Source organism: Kryptolebias marmoratus, linkage group LG5, assembly GCF_001649575.2.
Source record: "Kryptolebias marmoratus isolate JLee-2015 linkage group LG5, ASM164957v2, whole genome shotgun sequence".
In the NCBI taxonomy this organism is placed as follows: domain Eukaryota; kingdom Metazoa; phylum Chordata; class Actinopteri; order Cyprinodontiformes; family Rivulidae; genus Kryptolebias; species Kryptolebias marmoratus.
This window is the reverse complement of record NC_051434.1, coordinates 1,584,333-1,603,286: the sequence shown is the minus strand read 5'-3', so window position 1 is coordinate 1,603,286 and position 18,954 is coordinate 1,584,333. Positions and strand designations below refer to the sequence as shown.

Genomic DNA, 18,954 nt, shown 5'->3' with positions numbered 1-18,954 from the left:
ATTCAGTTAGCTATATAACTAGCTAACTTGTTAGCTAATTAAATCAAAATCAAAGGGTAAAATTAAATGTCTAAATATTTTTTAAGCCTGGCTGTTAACTGCATATAAAGCTAAGCATTCACACCCAGCTGCATGTGTAAAGTTTATGAAATATTTAAATATAAGAAATGAAAATGAAGATTAAATATTTCCTGCACCAAACTTCCCCGAATGATATGCATGTTCCAACAAAGCTCGCAGTGTAAAATAAGCAACTACTGAATAAACCACTTCTTTGTTCAGTTCGTCTGTTTATAACAGTTTCACAGCAGCCATAAAAATGTTTAAACCAGCTCATCCAAGTCCGATCAGGCATCTTAATCATTAACGATGAGGCGAGTTTCAGTGAATGAAAAGCAGGAAATGATTTTCATTTTGAGCTTCCAGGGAAATCATTGTTGAGAACTAATTCAAAAGCGTCTTTTAACTTCTGAGGAAAATCGAATACCTGTGCAGGAAACAGATCATTTAAATCTAAAGTGATTACACTTGTGGAAACAACGGCTCCTGTGATGCGAAGCCTCAGAGTCAGGTGAGCTCCAGGCGCCGCAGCCTTTCATCTCCTGTTTCCAGATAAGAAATAAACAGAGCCGTTTTCATTTCCACTCAACCTCTCAGCCACATGTTTCATCAATGAGATTCAGAACAAAAGGCCTGATAGCATCATCCTCTTATCTGTAAGCCTGACAAACTGCGTCAGTAAAATCATCTCACACGTGACGAGGGAGCAGAACCCAAACTGAGCTCAAGAACACAAGATTACAATCTCTGCCTTCAAGTATATCACCTATTCCTGTTTTCACAATCAGAAACACAGAAGAAGTGCTCTAAATCTCTCATCCAGACCTCATTTCTTTCCATGTTTCTGCCCAGCAGCCAGACGTTCCTGTAACTTTTAGTTGTTTAAACTTTCTAAAAGCCTTTCAGAGTTTTATAGACGCATAATATCTAAATGTTAAAATCCTGGAGGCTGTGATCATCGATGGTTTAGATAATAAAATCTCAAAATCAAAGCAGAAGAAAACTGCTCATTTCTGCGACGCTTAGTCATGAATAAAATCTCTAAAAATAATTTAATTAAACCAACATGGAAACAGAACAAGACGAGTACGAGCATTTACTGCTGCCCGTTTTAAAAATCACTCAAACGGACCCGAGTCAGGCGGTGAAACTCATCAGACAAAACTTTCAGCTCAACGAGGAGAAAAAAACAAACCAAATGTGATGATTGTAGAAAAGCAAGATGTTTATTAAAGGTCATGGTTTTTGTTTCATTCTTGTCATAATCTACAGGGACTAAAAATAAAGCTCAACAGCAGCAAACTGTAACTTTAGTTTCTCTTTGTTCGCCTCAGAGGGAGTGAAGCGGCTCAGGATTCAACCAGCTGAAAGACAAAAAACAGGAAAAAGGGGGAAGAGAAGATTCTGTGTGAATGAATCAAAACATGGATTCTGGTCATTAAAACGCTGCGACAGATTATTCTGATCTGATTCACATTCAAACTCGAACATTCACAGCTTAGAGAGGCACAAAAAACAGAAGCAGCTTTTGTTTTTCAGCAGACAGAATAAAAAACATCAGTTTTCCTAGAGGAGGTTACAAGATATCAGAGATGTGAGTTTAGAGCAAAAACAGAGTAAAAGATAAGAAAGAGAACTGCTTTAAACACCTGGAGATGAGCGTTAGAATAACAACCAGGGGAGCTTTGAAATTCATGTTTCTGATCCCGTCCTCAAAGATCAAATTTCACCAAAGTCAGAAAAACTCGGCTCAGATCTGACACAACTTTCCAACTGGATTCTGAAAATTAGAACAAAGTTCTTGTTTTAGAGCAGTAACTCTAAAACAAGTGCTTCAAAGTGACAAAGAGCCAAACATCAGATTATTCATTTAAAACAATGCTGCACAGAAACCTGCAGTAAACCGTTTTGACCACTTGAGGGCGACAAAAACGAATCAACTCCGTAAAAACACTAAAATACAACATAGCTGCTTTTAAATAATAAATATTCAGTTGTTTTCTGAATAATTTTCACTGATAGGCAATATGTGATACAGATACATCATTTTTAATCATCTTGTCAAATGTTGGAGCTTTAAGCTTTAATTTAACAACACAAACGATCCTCCCAACAGCCCTGAAATGAACCAAAACCAGAACAAACCTGATCCACGTGTCTGATCTGATGCCAAACTTTAATTATGACACATTTATGAAGCAATACGAAGACATGTTTACTTGAAATAATCCGTGTTTCTTCTCGTCTCCTGAGCTGTTTAACACTCAGGTACCAGGTGGGAACCCGCAGGCTCTGCTGCCCCGAAACAAATATCTACAAACACCAGACGGAGCTCTGCATCCGCTTCACCCAGCCACAAGTCTCATTTCAGGTCCAGAAACGGTCCGGATGAGCCCGCGAGGGATTCTGCAGAGTCCTGTGACCCCGACTGACCTCAACCAGCTGCTTTAAAGATAATCATTAAAGTCATATCAACAGTTAATCCAAAAAATAGACCATCAATGGTGACGTCCACAGAAGAGACCTTTGGGGACAGAGAAGTGTGACAGTTTTAACCTGTTTACACTCAGATTTGTTAAGTATGCCGGTAAAAGTGCTTTGTTTACACTCAGTGCGTACCCGCATTTCAGAACTGCGTTCAATAAATTCAGTAAACAACCGGAGCGAACGCTTCCCAACAGTTCAGGATAATCCTTTCAATTACGAACCGGCTTGTTTTCGAGCAACATCACCCGTTTGATTCATCAGATCTGAGTTTTTATAGAGGAACGGCAAACAGCAGGAAGTTTGTCTCAAAAAGAAGATCTGCAGGTGGCGCTGAAACTCTGGATGTTTAGAGAAGCAGATGTTTAAACACCGCAGGAGGATGAGTTCACGTTTATCCACTTCAACCTGATACTTTTCCTTCTGCTGAACGAGACAAATGATGGGACAGATCGGGTGTTTTCCAACATCATCTACAAGCAAACGTTTTCCTCTCCATCCAAGAGCCAAACTCCTCTGGTGCTCGTCAGGCAGGAAAAGGAGCCGCAGGTTGTGGATTAAACGCTGCAGAGGCTCTGGGTCTGTAAACTCGGTGGTCACGATCTTCCAGAGGGATTATGAGGACTATCTGCTCTGTAATCTCACCACAGATTTAAAGCAGATAAGTTTTTCTGGCTGAGCTCTCAGAGCCGCAGCAAAAGGTTTGAGGCCGATTCGTGAAATCCGCCTTTTTTTATGCTTTTTCAAAACAAAACCACCAGAAGAAGAAACATCTGAGGGCAGCTGGAGATTAGGGGTCAAACTGATCGTTCAGTCTCGTTTGCATTTATCAGTTTTGTCACATTATATTCTACAACCACCCGTCCTCTAAGGTGAACAGGAAGTCACTGGAGCCTTCTGTCATTTCAGCGAGGACACTGAAGCAGAAGAAGCCCGTTTCCCAGAAAAAAAGCTGATTGATTTAAACAATTAGCCGAGTGGGAGCAGAGTTTGTGATGCGTGGGGTCATGTGGGAGCAGAGCAGAGCGAAGCTGCAGCAGATGGCAGATTATTACACTAATGGACAAACAGGATGGGTGGAAAATCTTCCTGACATTTGTTTTCCCCATCAGAACAGTTCCAGTTCTGGTTTGGATGGAGCCAGGCACCGACTCCAACCCCCCCCCCACAGGAGGTCAACTTTCCCCCGTTTTTAACATAAATTAGTACGAGCCAACCGAGGTGATTAAAGGCAGGCACATCCACGGGCAGCACGGCGCTGGGCTGCGTTTCATTTACAGGGAATCAGATTTTATGGCGATCAGGATGCATCTTGGGAGATCGTAGTTTCAGCTAACTGATGTTCTGATCAACTTCCTGTTGGGTCTGATGGTGTTGTGCTAAAACAAGCAGCCAGTTATGGGATGCACATTGACATATCTGCTGCGTTTTGTCCTTGAACTTGTATTTTCTGAGTTCCAAATCAGGAAAATTAACTGGAACGTTCCCAAAGACAGAATTCCTGACCCGGCCCGACCTGAAAGTCCAACATGGCTGACTTACACACAAACAGCCGCAGTAAAAAACTTTTTATTTCCACTTCTGTGTTTGAACACAGAGAAGTCCGTCGTTGTTAGCTTGTGTTGCTAATAACAGTCCAACTTTACTAATATTGTCCAATTTAATTGTTAGAATGACAAAACCTAAGGTCTGTTTTTTTTAAGAGCTTCATATATTTGATTAATTAAATTATCTCACTGGACTGAGACTAGTTGGAGAACAGCGATCACAGGAGTCCCCAAAACGTCTCAAAACGTTTGCTGAGGTTCTCAGTTTCCTCTCGCGAGTCGCAGAGACTCACAGTCTTGTTGTTTGAGTTTTGAACATGTTGGGCGACTTATATCCTTCTTAATTTAGATGCTGGCGTCTCTAACCTGTATTCTGACAGAAAACATCTGAAGCTGCAGGTCTGAAAACCAAACCCAAGATAAATAAGAATTACTGAACAACTGGTTTAAATCAAAATAAAAGTTTTAACGAGCTGCCCACCCGTCTCCAACAGTCACATCCCAGTAAGTTTCCACCTTCAGGAAGAAAGCGTGACTTTAAAAGTGAAAATAAAAACATCTTCACACTCAGAGCCTTCGACCCGGCAGCACAGGTGAGAACGTGTACCGATCCGCTTCAGGCCTCGAAGCAAAAACCACAAAATTAGAGGCAATTTTTTCTCCTTTTGTTATTCAACATGTAACGTTTTAAACTGTTTGGCTTCATAAATCTGCCATCAAGGGTTAAAATCCAGCAGATGTTTAATAAAGAACACGAGCTTCAGTCTCATCTGCAGTTTATCCTGATCGAAACAAACCGGTAATAAATGCAGCTCAGAGGTCGGTGAGCTGGGGATCAAAAACAGAAAATGCCAAGTTTGGAGGAAAAAACAAACGAATCTGAACAGAAACTCAGAAAGCAGCGGAGGGAGGATCAACCATGAACCGTCTGGAAATATCCCAAAGGTGTAAACAAGAGAAAAGGTCAAAAAGCCTGAAAATATGATCTGATGCTTCAGATGGTTCAGGCTGGAGGAAAAGGTTGGAAAAGGGAAACGGTTGGAGGAGGAACTGAAGAGGAAAAAGGGAAAGTTATCGATTAAACGCCTCCAACAACAAATGTCAGTTCTTGGAGATGTGCACAACGTCGGATCCATTAATCTGAATCTGGCTCTTCCACCATTTAAAGAAAAGCAGGAAATAAAAGCAGCTGACGCCACGCCGGGCCTCCATCTTCCACGTTTACGGACACTCCAGCTCTTGGAGGGGGAAAGAGAACCGGCGGGATGGGAAACAGGAAGGAGGAAAGAAAAAGGGTTTAAATGAAGAACACTTGGTCTTTACAGGCGACGGCGCAAGCGGGGGCTTCCGTGGCGGCGGTGAAGGCGGCGACGATGGAGGCGTAGACCACGTTGGGGTCCTGCGAGGCGTCGACGGCCGTGTGCAGCCCCCGGGTGCTGTAGTACTGCACCAGAGGGACCGTCTGGCGGTGGTAGGCGTTCAGGCGGGAGCGTAGTGTCGTCTCGTTGTCGTCGCTGCGGCGGATGAGCGGCTCGCCCGTCACCTGGGTGCAGACGAGACGAGACGAGAGGAAAAGGATATTTATTCCTTCATGCTGGTTCCTGTTCCTGTTCCTGCCTGAGGCGGATTCAGTTTCCAGATCAGGATCAACACAAATACTGAACTGATGAGGTCAGACGGCCTGGAAAGATGGAGGACTGTAGAGTTTTCCTTTGCTGCTTTAAGTGTTTTTACCTGAGTCTTTCTGCCTGTATTTCATATAAAAGTCCTGATTTATTTCGTTAAAACCTGGTGTGTATGTCAGAAAATTAAAGGCCTAGTATTCTTTGAAGGAATGCTCTGTGAATATTACAGATAATGAGCTAAAACCTGACGTGGTAGTAGCCGAGAGTCATCCCCAACACAGACAAAATATGGCATGAGATCACTAATGATGTTATTTTCAAGGTTTGACCAAAACGAATCCTCAACAGAAGCCGACGTTACTCTAAAACTCTGACAGGAAAGGCGGCGGGTGGCGAGTTTTCGTCGTTTCAGACGGTAAAATAAGAGACAAAGATGAAGCCACAGGAGGGATGTAGATGTTTAAAAATGCATGTTTCAACTGAAGCAGGGTCTAATTCTGAATGTGTTCGGCTTCAGGAAGCGCGGGAGGAACTTACGTCGTCCTTCATGGGCTGTTTGGGGGGCTTGAACTCGTCGTGGTACGAGCGTCCGCTGGGCTGATGGATCAGTCTGAAAACACAGATCAGGGATTGAAAACAAACTGTGACTCAACAACTTCTGTCCGTCCAACGAGGACCCGACAGAGCCGGCGCCGTCTCCGTGTCTGCGACGGCTTTCTGTTAACTGCGTCACCAAGATGTCGAAATGAAGGAACACGGTTTCCAAATCCTCTGTTCCAAGAAAGTGTCTGTGAAGAAACGCTTCAGACCAGAGCAGACATGTCCTCGAAAACTTTCATATTTCACAACGTAGGTTGAGCTGCTCCCTCAAAGTCTGCTCTAATTACTGCCTGCTGCTGTGAGAGGCGCCTGTCTGTCTGTTAGCAAAATATCTCCTGAACCAGAGGACAGATTCCAGTGAAAATCTTAGAAATTAAATCACTGTAATCACATCTACAACTGATTAACCTTCGGAGTCAACCCCATTCAAGATGGCTGCTACAGCTAACTGATCTGAGGTAGCAGCTAAATGGCTACAGCTCAGTCAGTTTTACAGATAATGAGCTAAAATTTGGCGTGGCAGTAGCTGAGAGTCATTCACAACACTTGGATTACTGCTTTGCTTAAAACTCAACCCTTTGTCTTTAATTTGCAGCAAACGGATGCCCTACTAATGACACTATTATAAAGGTTGCTGTAACTGCAGTTGGTGTTTCTGGAAGATTTCTTTTCAACTTCTAACATTTATGAACACTGTTTTTATCTGAGATGAATGCTGCTGAGATTAAAACAACAAAAACTGTGAATAAATGCTGGTTCTGTCAGAACATTACAGTTAAAACGAACCTTAAAGCCTCTCAGAGGCTGCAGAGATGAACAAAAAGCCACATTTTCAGATTTCAGATGAGGCAGAGCTGTTGAAACCTGAACCAACGTTTGGCTCCCGGAACAAAGTTTCCACCTTTATCCTAATGAACCGGCAGCACAAAGGCGCCACCTGCTGGACCAATTTGGAACAACTCTAAAAAAAAATAATAAAATGAAATATGAAAGGCAGATTTTTGCCATCAGAATTGGAAATAAGGCACCAACAAAGATCCAGTTTGTCTCCATGACTCCACTAACAGCCCCTGACGTCTGCAGGTCTTTGTCTCGGGCCTGCAGAGACACGTCGCTCCAGCAGGTCTTTGTCTCGGACCTGCAGAGACATGTCGCTCCCGCAGGTCTTCAGGCCCAGATCCAGACCGCTCAAACGAAAAGAACCGGTTCCACGTCAAACGCCGGCTCTGAATCAGCTTCAGAGGATAATCATCATCGTCCTACCTGCCACAGATCCTGCGAACCAGCAGAGAGTCGTCGACGGCAAACTCGATCACAGAGTCCAGGTTCTCCTGTCTTTTGTCCAACAAGTCGTCCAGCTGGAGGACAAACAGCACAGAACTCATTAATATGACTCCTACGAACCAATGGTTCACAGGAAGTCGTTTTAAATTAGAGCATTTTAGAAAGAAATTGTAATAAAGTAATAATGACCATCTCTGCTTGTTTGACGGTTCGGGGGAACCCGTCCAACAGGAACCCGTTCTTGCAGGCCGGCGTCTCCAGGTTCTTCTCGATGAGCTCCACCACCATCTCGTCACTGACCTGCAGGAGGATCGAGTCACATCACCACTTCCTGAACCTCCTGAACCTCCTGAACCTGACAGAACAGCTCGAGGACATCAGGTTAGGAATGGAGGAAACGTAACAGCAGCAAACATCTGCAGGAACGTGAGATAAGTCGGAAAATCTTCACTGAACTTTAACAGAGCAGACATGCAGCTTCTTATTCTTCTTGTTTGACCATTTCAGAGAGTATTTGTCATTAAATCAATAAAAAATCTTAAAACTGAGCGATGCCACAAGCTCCAGTATGGAGCAGTTTCAGAGGAAGTGCAAAAACCTGGACTTCCTGTTTGGGTTTTACACCCAGTTCAACGTTAAAATGTCCGCGGGTGAGAAAACGTGTGGAAGCGTTTCAGGTCTCTGTTGATCCCACTCACAGATGAAACCCGTCTGACACTAACAGAACCATCAGAAGAAGGAAACAACCCGACGGAGACGGGAGGTTCGGTTACCAGCTTGCCGGAGTCCATCGTCTCCTTCAGCCTCTTTCCGAGCGCGGAGCCTGAAGCCACCATGGCCCTCAGCATGTCTCCTGTAGCCAGGTGACAAACACAGTACTTCTCTGCCAACCGGGGGGCCTGCGAGAACAGCAACACATTTTAGGACAATGGAAGGTTTGAGGCATTTTCACGTCTACTTTTCACTGATTTATCAAAAGTATTTAGTAAATATTTGCCTAGAAGAGTCCCTGTGTTATCCCCGATCTGCATATCGATGCAAAATACTATTTTATTCACAATAAATTGGGATTTTCTTCCTCCTCGAGTTTGTTTTTGATCAATTTTGTCGATCCACATCTTTGAACAAGCAATCGGTTGTTGTAACGCCACCACAGCTGATCCGACACGAGGCTTCCGATTGGTCGATGCTGGAGGCGTGACACCGCGGCGTTTTACAGGCAGTGGATGAGAGATGAGGAATGTCAGAGAGAAAAAAAAAACGGACAAAAAGAGGAACGCCGGCCCCCTCGATGCCTGGCAGCAGCAGTCAGAATCAAAGAAACTCCTAACCCATTTACAATGAAAACATTTAGGAGAGAAATATTTTAAAAAGGCACGATTTTAAAGAGTCACCCAGTTTGGGCCTGGCCTCGGGTATCCCTGTTGTTTCTAAACCCCCTGAATAAAAGTGACAAAACATAAAAAATGTCTATGTTCAAAAAGCTGGAGCTGCAGACGGTCACAATGATGCAGAGAAACAACAGCCAAAGGTTAAAGGTCACCCAGACTGTTTCAGTAACTTTCAACACATTTTGAATTATGTAACACAGAAAACCGACTCTTCTCAGCGCTCAAAATCTGTGGGCTCAGGTCTGAATCCTGTTTCTGCTCACGATGAATACTGGTTGGACTGGAAGCAAATTCCCAAGCAGCTACAGACAACAGCTCGGCAACATCCACGTCTTCTGTTTGAGCTTCAATGCCAGACTCATAAACCAGGAAGTCCAGACAGAGTTAAACAACCGCTGCAGGTGAAAATCCCAAGTTCTGGACTGATTTTTATATTATTTTACTTGACTAACTGTCACAATGCATTAACAGGCCCAGGAGTTTATGCCTCAGTGATATTTAGCTTGCAATTATAAGAAAGTAGGTTGCAAAAGAATAATTTGTATTAATATCAGCTAAAAGAAGATGGGTCCTGGACTGAAGTCCTGATCCATCCCCAACAACAAAATAAATAAACGTGACAAAGTGACAAAGCACATTAATCATAAGTTTGTTTAAATTTGAACTTTTAGATTGCTGTTTAAAATTTGTGATGAGCCTTATAATCTCTTTTTCTTGTTTTAAAAAAATGGACTTCCCAGAGAATTAGTGTCAAATGATAATTAAAACAACAAAAATTGCATTTCTTACCAAACTGCAGAACTACTGAGATGTTAACCAAGATGTTTTATTTGAATAAAAATAACTTTAATGTACTTCTAGTAAGCAGTTAGTAAGATCTAGAACAGAAAGACATAAAAAAAATCACTGGTTTGTGTCTCTAAATGACTCTCCTCAGACATCTGTCTTGATAAAAGCTAAAGTTTTAGCAAACTTTAACCTCTGAGCTGCTTTTAACATATGACCCGCCGATTTATTTATTTAAAAATGATAATAAACAACCTTTAACCTTTGATTGCAGATTATTTTACCTCTCTGATATGGCTAAAACAACTGTGATATGTGCCAACTTTGTAACTTTACCATAAAATAAAAATATTTTTTATTATTATTATTTTAAATGGTAATAACGTTACTAAAGGGCGCTTACAGTCATACAAGATGAACTATATTTCTATTGAGTGCAGTGAAACAACAAAAAATTGATCTGAAACAACCAGGCTAATATTAGCATAAATATCGAGCATGCGCAGTGCGCTCCTCTTCCTCCAAGCTAACGGCTAACTGCTAACCGCGCGTATCCGAGCCTCACCTGAGTCCCTTTCCCGGCTCCGGGAGGTCCGAGCAGAATGGCACGGATTCCCTCCTGCATATCGGCTATCGCCTCTTTCAGCTGCGTGCTGGGGGCCATGTTAGCACCGGTTTCGGGGGGACACCGGAGCAGAAACTTTACCGAAGTCTCTCGGCGTTTCGAGCTGCTGACGCTTCAGGCAAACTAGTCAGGAAAAGAACGAGCCACCTCCTCTTTTTCACTAAGAGGCTGTAGCCCCGCCCACTTAGAGAAGAATGCCGGATTTGATTGGGTGGATGTCCGGTCAATCAGGATTTGTAGTAAATGATTGGGCAAACATCTGGTTTGTCACTTCCGGACAGTTTTATTTTGAAAAGTCAGGGAATGTTCGTTAAAATTCGTCTTACAGTCTTTTTCTTTAAATTATAATATTTCCTAAATTAATAAAGGGTTTTAAAATACGAGTATTTCATATTTATAAGTTTGTAGCTTTAAAAATTATTTTTGCTAATATTTATTTGTAATATGTTTGATCGGGGACGAGACCCAAATAACAGTTGTAGAAAAGGGTTCAGTTTTGTATTTTTTATTTTTATTTTTATTTTTAGTTTGCTAGTAGTGTCTCTGAGGTAGGACATGATTTCAGGGTAATGACTGACACCAGTCAGAAAATCAAAGGATAGTGCAGTATTTAAAAAAAAAAACTGCCTGTAGTCATTTGTACAACATTTGTGGACAAAACTATACCCTTTAATTTGTGACACCCCGCCTCATCTTTACTCTTCCTCATAAATAAGGAAGCTTATTAAAAGCAGAGGAACTTCCTAACTCTAGTTCTCTTTCAGACTCACAGCAGCAAGATGGCTGAAGCTGATGTGACATACAGTGAAGTGAAGTTCACAAAATCAAAGGACAAAGGTGAGCTTCTCCTTTCTGTCAGAGTTTTAGTAAGTATACTGAATGTTACTGAATGAAACTTTGTGTTTTCTGTGCAGGTGATGTTTGTCCTTCAACTGAAACCACTTACTCTGAAGTCATGATATCCAAACCAGAGCAGCCAGGTTTGATTAAAATCTATCTCTAATTGCTTTTTGTGTGCTAGAAAATGTTACAGCTTTAAATTTATTTTGTGCTATTAGCAAAAATGATGACTATTGACCTAAATTTCATCCATCCATCTGTCTTCTACTGACCTATTGACCTAAATTTATTACAATAAATTTGAACCTAGTTATAGTTTGTCACGTCATGTTTTTCTCACTGAAGTTCTTTGCTTTTGGAAAAAAAAAATGTAGTCACAAACAGGCTTAAGATGTTTTCAAAGTTACTGGTTAAACAGATGTTTTTCTGATGAGGAAGAGACTTAGCAAACAGTAAGAAAATATTTCTCAACCTTTAAATTTCAAGTTCTTTGTAATAATCGCTCCTGATGTAACTTCCTGTTCAGAGGTTTGCTGCTTATTGATTGTTGTGTGTCTGATGTTTTTCTTCCTGTGGGTGTACTATTGTAACTACAGTGCCTATAAAAGTATTGATTTGGACGTTTTACCATTTCTTTGCATTCATAAATCAATTGTGGGCAAAACAATTTGGCCTAAAATCAGATTGTCCTCCATTTTTACAAGCCGAGTCTTCCACATGTCATTTGGCAAACTCCAGTTGAGATTTAACATGAGTTTTCCTCAACAGTGGCTTTTTATTTGGTACTCACCCATTAAGTTCAGACAACATCTGTTGTATCTGTTTTTTTGGTGTCTGATGATGGTTCACCAATATTTTTCTTGCTTTTCTTGGACAGCCTTGTTAGCTCTTTTGTTTCCTTGATGACAACCAATATTTTGACTCTTTGAAACAAACTAAATATTAAAGAGAAACTATAATTTGATGTAACTGGTTGTGTCTTCTGACATGGATGTTTCAGGGTTAAGAATCTACATGTTGGATCAGGTTATCCTGCTGAAACTTCACTGCAGGACCTTTTCTTACTGTTTTGCTCAGTTAATCCTAAATCAGATTATAACTTTGCCCCATTTCAGTCTGTGCCAACTCAACTGATGTCCAACAAGTCGGATGGAGCTGGAGGTCAAAGGTCACCGCAGAGAGAGTAGTCCTGCTGGTTCTTGTTGCTCTGCTGGCTGCTGCTGTCATCGTTGTTTACCTTCTCTGTGAGTTTCTTCTCATTCATTCTTTTGGTTGATTTCACTTTTTAAAAGAGCAAAAATCAAATCTAAAAAGAAATGTATAAGTGCTGTAAAGTTTACAGTCAGGTGAAATTTATATGATCCGTTTGATGTAATCTGATCTAACTCTTTTCTTCAAACAGTTCATCAGACGGTGAATAACCTCAATCAGTCTCTCCAAAACCTGAAAGAGGAGAATGAAGCTCTGAGGACAAATCTGTCAGGTGAGACTGTCAGGGTTCGGTTAACTGAGGTTCAGACTAAAAGTCTCAGTCAGTTCACTTTTATTTAAGATGGTTTTTTAAATTTTAATCTGCGTTGAGTTAATCTGTTTTAGTCCCAAGGAATAAAGAGTGAAAAATTGAGATTATAAGTTGTTAAAGCTGTCGCCTCCCAACATGAAGGCTGCAGGATCTCTTCCCGGCCTGGAGCCTTTCTGGGTGGAGTTTACATGTTCTCCCTGAACACATGTGCATTTACTCTGGTTTCCTCCCATGGACTGAAAACATGCATGTTAGGTTGACTGGTAACTCTAAATTGTCCCTGTATGAGAGTGTGAATGTTTGTCTCTACGAGCCCCTGTGATGGACTGGAGACCTGACCAGGTGTCCCCCGCCTCTCGTGCAGTGACAGCTGGAGACAGGCACCAGCTCCCTGTGAACCGGGAAGGAGAAAGAAAATGGATGGATGGATGAAATCAAATGCATTTTATCATTTTAAACAGAAATAAATGAAGCCGGCAGAGTGCAGCCGACATGTCCTCCACCTCCTTCATGTCCTCCACCTCCTTCATGTCCTCCACCTCCTTCATGTCCTCCACCTCCTGAAACCCAAAGTAAGTTGAGGATTGTGTCTTTGTGTCCTTTCTGTCCTGTAATGATGTTAAAGAAACATTGATGGACTGACAGATACAGGAAGTTAGATTGTAACTGCAGGACAGAAGACGCCTCCTGCTGCCTCCAAATCACACAAACATCAACAGAGATTTCTTCCACCTGACTCAATGAAGGCTTTTCTCTCATCCCCTTAAAGCTCTGACATGTCTGAAGTGTGGAGCAGGCTGGGAGGAACATGGAGGAAAGTGTTATTATTTCAACACCATCACATCCTCCTGACCTGACAGCAGAGCTTCCTGCAGAGATCTTGGAGGAGACCTGGTGAAGATCGACAGCAGAGAGGAGCAGGTATGAAACACTGCTGCAGGTTCATGTTCTCACAGATTTCATCACATCATCATGTTTCTTCATCTCAGCACAGAAAAGTCTCACAGAGACATTTTCATCAACTTTTACTGTTCAGGACTTTCTGGTGGGAAAACTGAGAGGATTGATGAGTCATAATGGGGACAGTTTCTGGATCGGACTGACAGACTCAGAGACTGAAGGCAGATGGTTGTGGGCGGACGGATCACCTCTGAATAAAAGGTTTGATTGTTGGGAAAAACAATATAATCTATTTTAAAGAATTAAACTCATTGTGGTTTGTTTATTTCTGTTCTTCATCTCTTAGTTTGACGTTTTGGAGTGGAAACGAGCCTGATGACTGGAAAAATGAAAATCCATCTGGAGAGGACTGTGTGAGGATGGGGGATAAAGGAGGAGCTGAGAAATGTTGGTTTGACAAAACATGTAAAGCTGCTCAGAAAAGTATCTGTGAGAAATCAGCAGAAACTGCTTCATGTGTTTGTGTGAAGTTCAGTCATTAAAACAACCTCAGCTGCTTTTAGAAAGTTAATCTTACAAACAAATAACAACTCTTTCTTACTTACCTTAATGTTGTTGACCTTTAACCTGTAAAATATAATAAACTGTTTTCAACAACAACCTAGTTTTTGTGTATTTATTGTCCTTAGTTTTTATTTAACACAGTTGGAACTCAGGAGTTAAAATGACACTAAAAAGAGAGACAATTAGGTAATAATTAGGAGAATTTAAATTCTCTACATCCTTTAATTTGTGACGTTCCGCCTCCATATAGAGGAACCTTTTTAAAAGCAGACAGAAACTTCTGAGCTGTAGTTCTGTGTCAGACTCACAGCAGGAAGATGGCTGAAGCTGAAGTGAAGTTCACAAAATCAAAGGACAAAGGTGAGTTCATCTTCTATGTTTCATTCAATAGTCAGAATATCTCAACTTGGCACAAATCTCCATCCAGTGACGGCTTCATGTTTCTCCTTCAGGCTCTACTGGATCTGAAGTCAAGATTTCAAAACAAGAGCAGCCAGGTTTGAAAAAAAAACTGATTCTAAATGTCTAATTTCTGCAAGAAAATGTCATGGCTTTAAATGTTTTGTACCATTAGCACTATTGGCGTGAAACATGGACTTCTTATTTCTCATGTCATCTCTTCCTAACTGACCTTCTTTGCTTTTCTGAAAATTTGGCAGAATCAAAATATAGAGATTTTAGTCACAAACAGACAGAAGTTTTCAAAGTCTCTGGTTGACTTAGCAAAATACTTTATTCATTCAAAACAAAATATTTACTAACTTTTAAAGTTCATGTTCTTTGTTGAATGGTTGGTTCTGTTGTAACTTCCTGTTTAGTGGTTTTCTGATCATGGGTCGTTATTCGGTTCTGAGAGTGGGTTGAACCCAGAATGCAGGAAGACACGAGGAGTTCCAAAGAATAAACTAATTTATTTTACTAAACAGAGGCTGGCGTGGCAGCATGAATTTACAATAAATGAACTCAGGACGTCGCGGGGAGAGACACAAGGAGATGAGCCTGACTGTGACAAGTAACCCACAATCATGAGAAGCAAATAAACAGAATATATGGACTGGGACTGATGAGGAAGTCGGACATGGATGACTGTTTAGAGAAGGGAAACAGGTGTAGATGGGTGTGGCAGGCTGACATGGAAAAGTACTGACTGAGGAAGAAGGTGGCAGACGACACAGAGAGCAACAAAAACACAGGAAACTGAACTGAACGCAAGAATAAAAACAGAACATAAACATAAAACCTAACACAAAAGATTGCCAAAAAATAACTAAAACCTACAGATCCTGATGGGTATGTGTTTGCTGTTTTTCTTCCCGTTTCATTTGTTCTGTAAAATAATACTGAAGTAACAGAGAGATGCACCAACTCTGAATTCACCTTCTCATTTCTGACCTGGGATGGTTGCAATGATAAATTAATTTTAGGATGTTTTTATGGTTCACTGCATTTTACATTAGCTGCTTTTTGTGTTTATTAAACTGTGGGTGTATTGTTGATTTGAGTTCTTTTATTTGTTGGCTTTTATTTAAGAAAAGAAGATGAATGATCATAAAACAAATGTCACGTCAGATACAGGGGATCCAAACACAGAATAATTATGAAGAGATTTATTAAGAAACAGGATAAGGTGGGGGCTGCAATGTAATTACCCAAACCCTCAGGAGGAACTTTAAGGTGGATTAGTGAACTGGGGCAGTTTGCAGCAAAGTGTGAAGCAGCTGGGATGAGAGTCAGGTCCTCAAAATCTGAGGTTCTCAACATGAAAAAGGGGAACTTCTTCCTCCAGGTCGGGGATGAATCTTTACCTGAAGCAGAGAAGTTCAAGTATCTTGAAGTCTTGTTCCTGAGTGACGGTAGGATGCAGCAGGAGATGGATCTCAGATTGGGGCCTCATCTGCAGTAATGAGGCTGTTGGTCCGGTCTGTTGTGGAGAAGAAGGAGCTGAGCCAAAAGGCAAAGCTCTCGATTTACTGGTTCATCCATGTTCCAACCCTCACCTATGATCATGAGATTAATCATGACCAAAGGAACGAGCTCCTGGATCCTGGAAGACATGAGCTTCCTCTGTAGGTGGCTGGGTTTAGCCTTAGAGATGAGGTGAGGAACTCCCTCCTCCTTATTGAAATGAGTCAGCTGAGGTTGTTTGAGTATCTAATCAGGGTACGTCCTGGATGCCTCCCTCTGCAGGTTTTCCAGACACATCCCACCGGGAGGAGACCCTGGGGCTCTTTGACCTTGGAACACCAGGACTGGATGAATGGATGTCTGTTTTGTTTTTTGTTTCTTAATCAAAGTTTATCCCCCAAAAATACACATTTAAAAAGTTTCAACACAAGTTCATTGATCCCAGACAACAACTGAATATTGTTTCCAGACAATTCTCTTCCTCCAAGATGATGATTGATCAATATTCCTCCTGGACAGCAGACCTTTTTATTCACACAAACACATCAGAACCCCAAAGAACAAAAGAAAATGACCTCTTTAAAACAAGAAAAAACAACTCAGTTTAACAATCTAGTGTTGTTTAGTAGACTCGATGTTACAGAAGATGATGGTTGGTTGGTTGGTTGGTTGGTTGGTTGGTTGGTTGGTTGGTTGGTTGGATGATTGTATGTTGGTTGGTTGACTTGATACTTTGTGGGTTGGATGCTGTGAGTCTGGCTCCATGTTCTGCTCCACTTCTTGATGTGATTCTCCTCTAAATGCTCCTCAGGTGAAGCTGCTGAAAAACCAAACAGAAACTCAAAGCTGCCATCAGAGAGAGTAGTCCTGCTGGTTCTCTGTCTTCTGCTGGCTGCTGCTCTCATCATTTATTCCCGTGTTGGTGAGTTTATTCTGATTTATTCTTCAAATAAATGTTACATTCTGCTCATAAACTAACTGCTGTCTTTTCTTTAATCAGCTATGATGATGGCCAATCAGTCTCTCCAAAGCCTGAAAGAGGAGACTGAAGTTCTGAGGAAACATCTCTGAGGTGAGACAGTCAAGGTTTGAAAGAGTCCACAAGGTTCAGACTGAAAGTCTCCTTCATGGCTGTCAGGACACTTTCATCTGCTTTGTATTTTTTNGGTCCAAAGATAATAACTTCAGTTTTGTTTCTGTTCAGCTGGAGAAAGTTTTGGCACATCCACACATTTATCTGTTCTAAGCATCTATTCAGTGATTGGATGGGTTCAGAGTCACCAGAAGACGCCTCCTGCTGCCTCCAAATCACACAAACATCAACAGAGATTTCTTCCACCTGACTCAATGAAGGCTTTTCTCTCATCCCCTTAAAGCTCTGACATGTCTGAAGTGTGGAGCAGGCTGGGAGGAACATGGAGGAAAGTGTTATTATTTCAACACCATCACATCCTCCTGACCTGACAGCAGAGCTTCCTGCAGAGATCTTGGAGGAGACCTGGTGAAGATCGACAGCAGAGAGGAGCAGGTATGAAACACTGCTGCAGGTTCATGTTCTCACAGATTTCATCACATCATCATGTTTCTTCATCTCAGCACAGAAAAGTCTCACAGAGACATTTTCATCAACTTTTACTGTTCAGGAGTTTCTGGTGGGAAAGATGACTACATGGGGGAACGAAATCTGGATCGGACTGACGGACTCAGAGACTGAAGGCAGATGGTTGTGGGCAGACGGATCACCTCTGAATGAAAGGTTTGATGATGTTGAAATAATTTATTCTGTTCTCAGAATCACTATTTTTGAACTTATTCATTTTGTTTTTTATCTTAGTTTAAGTTTCTGGAGGGGCAAAGAACCCGATAACTGGAAAGGGATAGAGGACTGTGTGAGGATGGGGGCTTTAAAAGAAGATGAAGATCTGAATCGTTGGGTTGACAGATCCTGTGATAATCCTCATAAAAGTATCTGTGAGAAATCAGCAGAAACTGGTTCATATGTTTGTGTTTAAAGTCATTAAAACAATCTCAGTCCAGGATCAGGAGCAGCAGCCAGGCTGGTTTTAGGAACTTAACGTCACAAACAGTTAAAGCTTCTTTACAGACGAGCTGAAAGAAACTGAATCCTTCGATGCAACTTTTTGATTCTTGTTGGATCTTTTTGAATGAAACCAGAATCATAAGGAAGTCCAGTTTAAGTCCAGCAGGAAGTTTCTTCAACACAAAATTGTAAAACATGAAGAAGTTGTGATAAATTAGATGTTTTCTTCCCCAAAAACAAACCCATAAGACTGTGAATAAAACTAATTGAAGAGATACCACAAATGTTTTTTATCAGACATAAATAAGATTTTCAGTGAGAAATGGAGCCATTTATCAGCTGTTCCTTCAGGCTTCATGACAGTCAGCATGTTTGTTGTTTTTGTCTTCCATGTATTTTAGCTTCACTTGTCTGAAATAAACACATTTATTCTAAGGTTTTATTCTTTTCCATCAAACCAAAGTTCAAACTGATGGGTTTAATTTACCAAACTTATATAAATCACATTATTTAATGAGAAAATATTATATTTGTGTTTTAAACATAAACATCTGTAACAATAACCAATAATAAATATAAAGCTGACAAAGCAGCAAAAACAAAACTAAATCCAAAAACGTAGCAACATCAGAGGCAGACATGAGGGGAACCAGACAGCGAGAGAAAACAACAACAGACCAGTGAGTAAATGGAGGAGATGACCAGGTTTTAAAGGCAGAGGGTAATTAGGGGAAGTGGGCACAGGTGAGTGATTACTAACTTGGAGCAGGTGGAGATGGG

The 18,954-nt window shown here is 41.2% G+C and overlaps 2 protein-coding genes and 2 long non-coding RNA genes across 8 annotated transcripts in view; 3 read left to right on the top strand and 1 right to left on the bottom strand.

The window, feature by feature from the left end:
• Nucleotides 1-1,261: 1,261 nt before the first annotated feature.
• ak2 (adenylate kinase 2) lies at nucleotides 1,262-10,546 on the bottom strand. 2 transcript variants are annotated; one of them, XM_017436357.3, is made up of 7 exons: nucleotides 10,343-10,545; nucleotides 8,374-8,499; nucleotides 7,790-7,900; nucleotides 7,580-7,674; nucleotides 6,254-6,326; nucleotides 5,415-5,634; nucleotides 1,262-1,424 (listed from the first exon to the last, which is right to left on the bottom strand). In XM_017436357.3, exons 1-7 carry the CDS (start codon nucleotides 10,439-10,441, stop codon nucleotides 1,417-1,419), a joined length of 732 nt encoding a protein of 243 aa, XP_017291846.1. In that variant the 5' UTR covers nucleotides 10,442-10,545; the 3' UTR covers nucleotides 1,262-1,416. The 2 variants fall into 2 exon arrangements, with proteins under 2 accessions (XP_017291846.1, XP_017291845.1); XM_017436356.3 differs by lacking the exon at nucleotides 1,262-1,424 and having other exon boundaries at nucleotides 2,030-5,634; nucleotides 10,343-10,546.
• A 425-nt stretch (nucleotides 10,547-10,971) lies between these two features.
• Nucleotides 10,972-18,954, top strand: part of LOC108247906 (collectin-12) — a 15,097-nt gene continuing 7,114 nt past the window's right edge. The window contains exons 1-5 of one of the 4 annotated variants that reach the window (XM_017436323.3): nucleotides 10,972-11,239; nucleotides 11,317-11,382; nucleotides 12,358-12,486; nucleotides 12,645-12,725; nucleotides 13,226-13,336. In XM_017436323.3, coding sequence (XP_017291812.1) covers nucleotides 11,182-11,239; nucleotides 11,317-11,382; nucleotides 12,358-12,486; nucleotides 12,645-12,725; nucleotides 13,226-13,336 — 445 coding nt within the window. In that variant the 5' untranslated portion in view covers nucleotides 10,972-11,181. The remainder of the gene's footprint in view (nucleotides 11,240-11,316; nucleotides 11,383-12,357; nucleotides 12,487-12,644; nucleotides 12,726-13,225; nucleotides 13,337-18,954) is intronic. The other 3 variants (XM_017436324.3, XM_037975786.1, XM_017436321.3) reach the window with 3 other exon arrangements.
• On the top strand, nucleotides 14,532-17,276 carry LOC119617038. The gene is made up of 3 exons (XR_005233201.1): nucleotides 14,532-14,588; nucleotides 14,681-17,055; nucleotides 17,134-17,276. It is a non-coding gene; the product is annotated as an uncharacterized LOC119617038 (long non-coding RNA).
• LOC108247908 lies at nucleotides 17,522-18,683 on the top strand. Its single transcript, XR_001809102.3, has 3 exons — nucleotides 17,522-17,661; nucleotides 17,777-17,889; nucleotides 17,968-18,683. It is a non-coding gene; the product is annotated as an uncharacterized LOC108247908 (long non-coding RNA).

What these genes read in the sequence shown, in the direction of transcription:
- ak2 (XM_017436356.3), bottom strand. Translation starts at nt 10,441, where the DNA reads ATGGCCCCCAGCACGCAGCTGAAAGAGGCGATAGCCGATATGCAGGAG. An exon ending in GAGCCGGGAAAGGGACTCAG is followed by an intron (nt 8,500 to 10,342) that starts GTGAGGCTCGGA and finishes CTGTTCTCGCAG; the next exon opens with GCCCCCCGGTTGGCAGAGAA. An exon ending in CCGTCAAACAAGCAGAGATG is followed by an intron (nt 7,675 to 7,789) that starts GTCATTATTACT and finishes TTTGTCCTCCAG; the next exon opens with CTGGACGACTTGTTGGACAA.